This window comes from Mandrillus leucophaeus, unplaced genomic scaffold (genome assembly GCF_000951045.1).
Source record: "Mandrillus leucophaeus isolate KB7577 unplaced genomic scaffold, Mleu.le_1.0 Scaffold423, whole genome shotgun sequence".
NCBI lineage: Eukaryota > Metazoa > Chordata > Mammalia > Primates > Cercopithecidae > Mandrillus > Mandrillus leucophaeus.
Genome location: NW_012104510.1, coordinates 526,407 through 530,470, shown reverse-complemented (window position 1 = coordinate 530,470; position 4,064 = coordinate 526,407). Strand labels below are relative to the sequence as shown.

The 4,064-nt window shown below is 60.9% G+C and overlaps 2 protein-coding genes across 2 annotated transcripts in view; one reads left to right on the top strand and one right to left on the bottom strand.

The window, feature by feature from the left end:
* PRSS57 (protease, serine, 57) overlaps positions 1 to 1,871 on the top strand; it is a 12,944-nt gene extending 11,073 nt beyond the window's left edge. The window contains exon 5 of the mRNA XM_011993056.1: positions 1,805 to 1,871. Within this exon, the coding sequence (XP_011848446.1) occupies positions 1,805 to 1,871 (67 nt within the window). The remainder of the gene's footprint in view (positions 1 to 1,804) is intronic.
* FSTL3 (follistatin-like 3 (secreted glycoprotein)) overlaps positions 959 to 4,064 on the bottom strand; it is a 33,109-nt gene continuing 30,003 nt past the window's right edge. The window contains exons 4-6 of the mRNA XM_011993055.1: positions 3,870 to 3,968; positions 2,624 to 2,851; positions 959 to 2,534 (exon numbers count right to left, since the gene is read on the bottom strand). Coding sequence (XP_011848445.1) covers positions 2,476 to 2,534; positions 2,624 to 2,851; positions 3,870 to 3,968 — 386 coding nt within the window. The 3' untranslated portion in view covers positions 959 to 2,475. The remainder of the gene's footprint in view (positions 2,535 to 2,623; positions 2,852 to 3,869; positions 3,969 to 4,064) is intronic.

Below are 4,064 nucleotides of genomic sequence, written 5' to 3'. Positions count from 1 at the left end.
TAGTTTTTTGTATTTTTTTAGTAGAGATGGGGTTTCACAGTGTTAGCCAGGATGGTCTCGATCTCCTGACCTCGTGATCCGCCCGTCTCAGCCTCCCAAAGTGCTGGGATTACAGGCTTGAGCCACCGCGCCCGGCTAATTTTTGTATTTGTAGTAGAGACAGGGTTTCACCATGTTGGCCAGGCTGGTCTCGAACTCCTGACCTTGTGATTCACCTGCCTCGGCCTCCCAAACTGCTAGGATTACAGGCATGAACCACCACTGCTAGCTGATTATGCTATTATTATTATATTAGAAACAGTGTCTCACTGTGTCACCCAGGCTGGAGTGCAGTGGTGCCATCCTAGCTCACTGCAGCCTTGACAACCTGGGCTCAAGCCATCTTCCCACCTCAGCCTCCTGAGTAGCTGGGACTACAGGGGCACTTGACCTTTTTTTTTTTTTTTTAATGTAGATACACAGGGGTCTCACTATGTTGCCCAGGCTGGTCTGAAACTCCTGGCCTCAAGTGATCCACCCACTTTGGCCTCTCAAAGCGCTAGGATTACAGGGGTGAGCTACCCTGCCCCGGCCCTAATCCTGTTATTATTATTACTGCTATTGTTCACCCAAGTCCTTCAAGGCTGGGCCTCCATTTCTGGGCCCCAAGCCAGCTGGTGTCTTAGGGGTGCCCTAAGCCATCTTGTCTATCCTGTGTGCCCTCCCAAAAGGCCGATTTCCTCTCCCTCCCCTCCCGCACTGCCTCAGCCCCTCCTGGGCTTGTCCACTGCCTGGAGAGGCACTGAGGCCCAGAGGTGGCCAGAGGCTGCCCAAGGACTAATGCTGGGTCTCTCTTCTGGTGCCTCCAGAGCCCCCACACAGCACCCCAGGCCCCAGGCCCCAGGCTGCCAATCCCATGGCCGAGGGGGTGGCCTGAAGCCCTGAGAGAGGAGACAAACTGAGGCCTGGACACCCCAAAATGGCTTGAGTCTTTATTTCTTTGGTGAGGCAGGGCCCCAGGGTGGGGAGGGCTGCCTGGTTGAGGCTCCCGTAGACCCACCAGCCCAGGGGCACTTTTCTGGGCACCACAGGTAAGGCACTGCCTGGGGGCTGGAGGAGGATGCCCAAGCTCCCAGCACTCCTCACCCCAGACCGGGGAAGCTGGATTTCCTCCACGTTGTCCCCTCCCCATAGCTGGTCTGAGGCTCTGGTTTACACGCAGGCACAGGTAGGCAATTCTGAGCGACAACCCAGATGGAGGGGAGGGTGAGCCGTCGTGGGACAACTGGCCCAAGACCAGCACCTGGCTGGTGTCGCCAGCTCCGGCTGTGCTGGTGGGTGAGGCAGGTCTGGCATGTAGCCGGGGCGGGCTACATGTAGGGGACCGAGAAGCTCTGGGTGTGAACCCCACTGTGGAGGCAGCAGGCGCCTAGTGGTGCTGCTGGGACACCCGGCTCCAGGACTCCAGATGTCACACATGTGTGAGTCTTGGTGTCTACACCCGCCTCGGGGCCAGTGGGTGAGCAGGGGTCCGTGGTCCCTGCCGGAGTCCCCCCACAGTGGACTGGGCTCCGCTGGACATAGTGCCCTGCGCTGAGCTGCCGCTGGCTGCCGCATGCCTGAGACCATGTGATGTCGCCTAGTGAACTGACCGTGGACGGCAGCAGGGTAGGCGCTGGGCGGTTCTGTGGCTGAGCACGGCCCGTGTCAGGAGGACAGGCCGTGCCCCTTCCCATGGGTCACACTGGGCATTTCTCAATGGCCTTCGCAGGATGGGAAGGGACATACAGAGGCAGTGGCGAACCTGGAGCTCTTGGGCTGGCAGGACAGTGGCAGCCTTCTTGGCCTTCATGAAGGGCCTGGCTTGCTGGACTGAGGTCACAGTGTTCTGAGGTCCCCACATGCACCCAGGCTAGACCCTCCGTACACACCCAGGCTAGACCTTCCATACACACCCAGGCTAGACCCTCCATACACACCCAGGCTAGACCACCCAGGCTAGACCCTCCGTACTCACCCAGGCTAGACCCTCCGTACACACCCAGGCTAGACCTCCTCTGCTCCTCCTGGCCTAAGCCCAAGGCCCCTGTTCTAGGACGGTTGGGGCTGAGAAAAGCAGTCATGCCTCTTCAGGAATTACCAGCAGGGAATGTCCAGCCCTCTTAATGGTAGCAATAATTAACAGGTTTATCCCCAAAGGAGCAGAGCAGAAGTGTGGAGTACTCCCCAGCAATAGGTCTTAGGGTAGGGGCTGGAGCTTCTTAGAAAAAGGCCCTAAATCAGGGGCTCGGTGTCCGGAATGCAGGTCTACCCCACCCACCAGCCGGCCCCCAGGCCTCCCTTCCTCAGTCCTTCCAGGGGGGTTCTGGGATCCCCAAGTGGTCCGAATCCAGGCCCTAGGGAGTGTCTGTGGGATATAAATTAGACTCTGCTGTGGCAATAAATAACGGGGTGGGGGGCGGCCTCGGGCACCAGGCCCAGGCCTGTCCTGCAGGCTCACACGAAGTTCTCTTCCTCTTCCTCTGACTCACCATCTGGCGGCTCCTCAGGGGTGCCTGCAAGGGTGGATAAGAGCATTGAGGGCGCCCGGCAGGGGGTTCTCCGGCCCCCAGGACAGGCCTGTGCCCTCGCCCTGCGTTTGCACCTGTGCAGCTGCCCGCGTGGCGCACACCGATGGAGCGGCCCAGGAAGCAGGTGGCCTGGCGCAGGTGGCACGAGGAGATGTAGGTGACGTTGTTGTTGCCGCAAAGCTCCTGGCCGGGGCTGGAGGGCACAGGGCAGGGCGCCGCCCGACACACCACGCAGTGGGCGCTGCCCGTCTGGTCCACGACGCACGACTGTGGCCGCGGGCACACCACGCGCTCACAGGACTCTGCAGGCCGGGTGCCAGGTACAGTTCAGGAGACATCTCGCTGAGAACCCCGCAGGGCTCTTGGCCCCAAGACCTGCCCTTAACCCCAAAGTTGAGAAAACCCTCTGGCAGGACACAAGTCCCCCGCACTTCCCCATGAGCCCCCCTCTCCATCCCACCCCTTGAGCTCCACCCACAAGCCCTGCCCCTCCAATTGTACCCAGGAGCCACACCCCTTCCAGGAACCCCGCCCCTTATGTTACCCTCAAGTCCCACCCCCTAAAGCTCCCACAAGCCCTGTCCCCGATTGTACCCAGGGGTCATTCCCCTTCCAGAAGCCCCGTCCCCTTACCACCCACAAAGTCCCTCCCACCACCAGGCTCCACCCACAAGCCCTGACCCTCCAATTGTACCCAGGAGCCACACCCTTTCCAGGAGCCCCACCCCCCGATTGTACCCAGGAGTCACTCCCCTTCCAGAAGCCCCACCCCTTACATTAGCCATAAGCCCCACCCCCTTACCACCACAAAGCCCCGCCCACAATCAGGCTCCACCCAGAAACCCTGCTCCTCCCACGAGCCTCGCCCCTTGATACCCAGAAGTCCAACCCCCCATAGAACTCACAAGCCCTGCCCCTCCGATTCTACCCAGGAGTCTCTCCCCTTCCAGAAGCCCCACCTCTTGCTTTAGCCATAAGCCCCACCCTCTTACCACCCACAAAGCCCCGCCCCTCCACGAGCCCAACCAACCCCTCAGGCTCCACCCACAAGCCTTGCCCCTCCCATTGTACCCAGGAGCCACACCTCCTCGTAACCCCTAACCCTTGTTACCCAAAGCCCCGCCCCTCCGCGAATGCGGGGCCGCCCACCCAAGCTCCACCCACAAATCCCCGCCCATCTCCACCCAGGAACCACGCCCCAGTCAAGAGCCCCGCCCCTTCCGTGACCCAAAGTCTCACCCCCTGGTTCCATCATGCCCCTCTGGTTACACCCACAAGCCCCTCGCTGCGTCACACTCCCGCTCTGACCATGCCACATACCTCTCGCCCAATGTGAGCCCCAGAGGCCCACTACTTTCCAAATCCCAACCCTACAAAAGACCCCACCCCGTAATACTCCCTCGGAAGTGTAAACGCGCCCTTAATTAGGCCCCACCGCGACCCGCGTGACATATACTGGGCTGGAGGCCCCGCCCCTACGCGCTGCGGCAGCGGCCCCGCCCCTCCAGCAGGCCC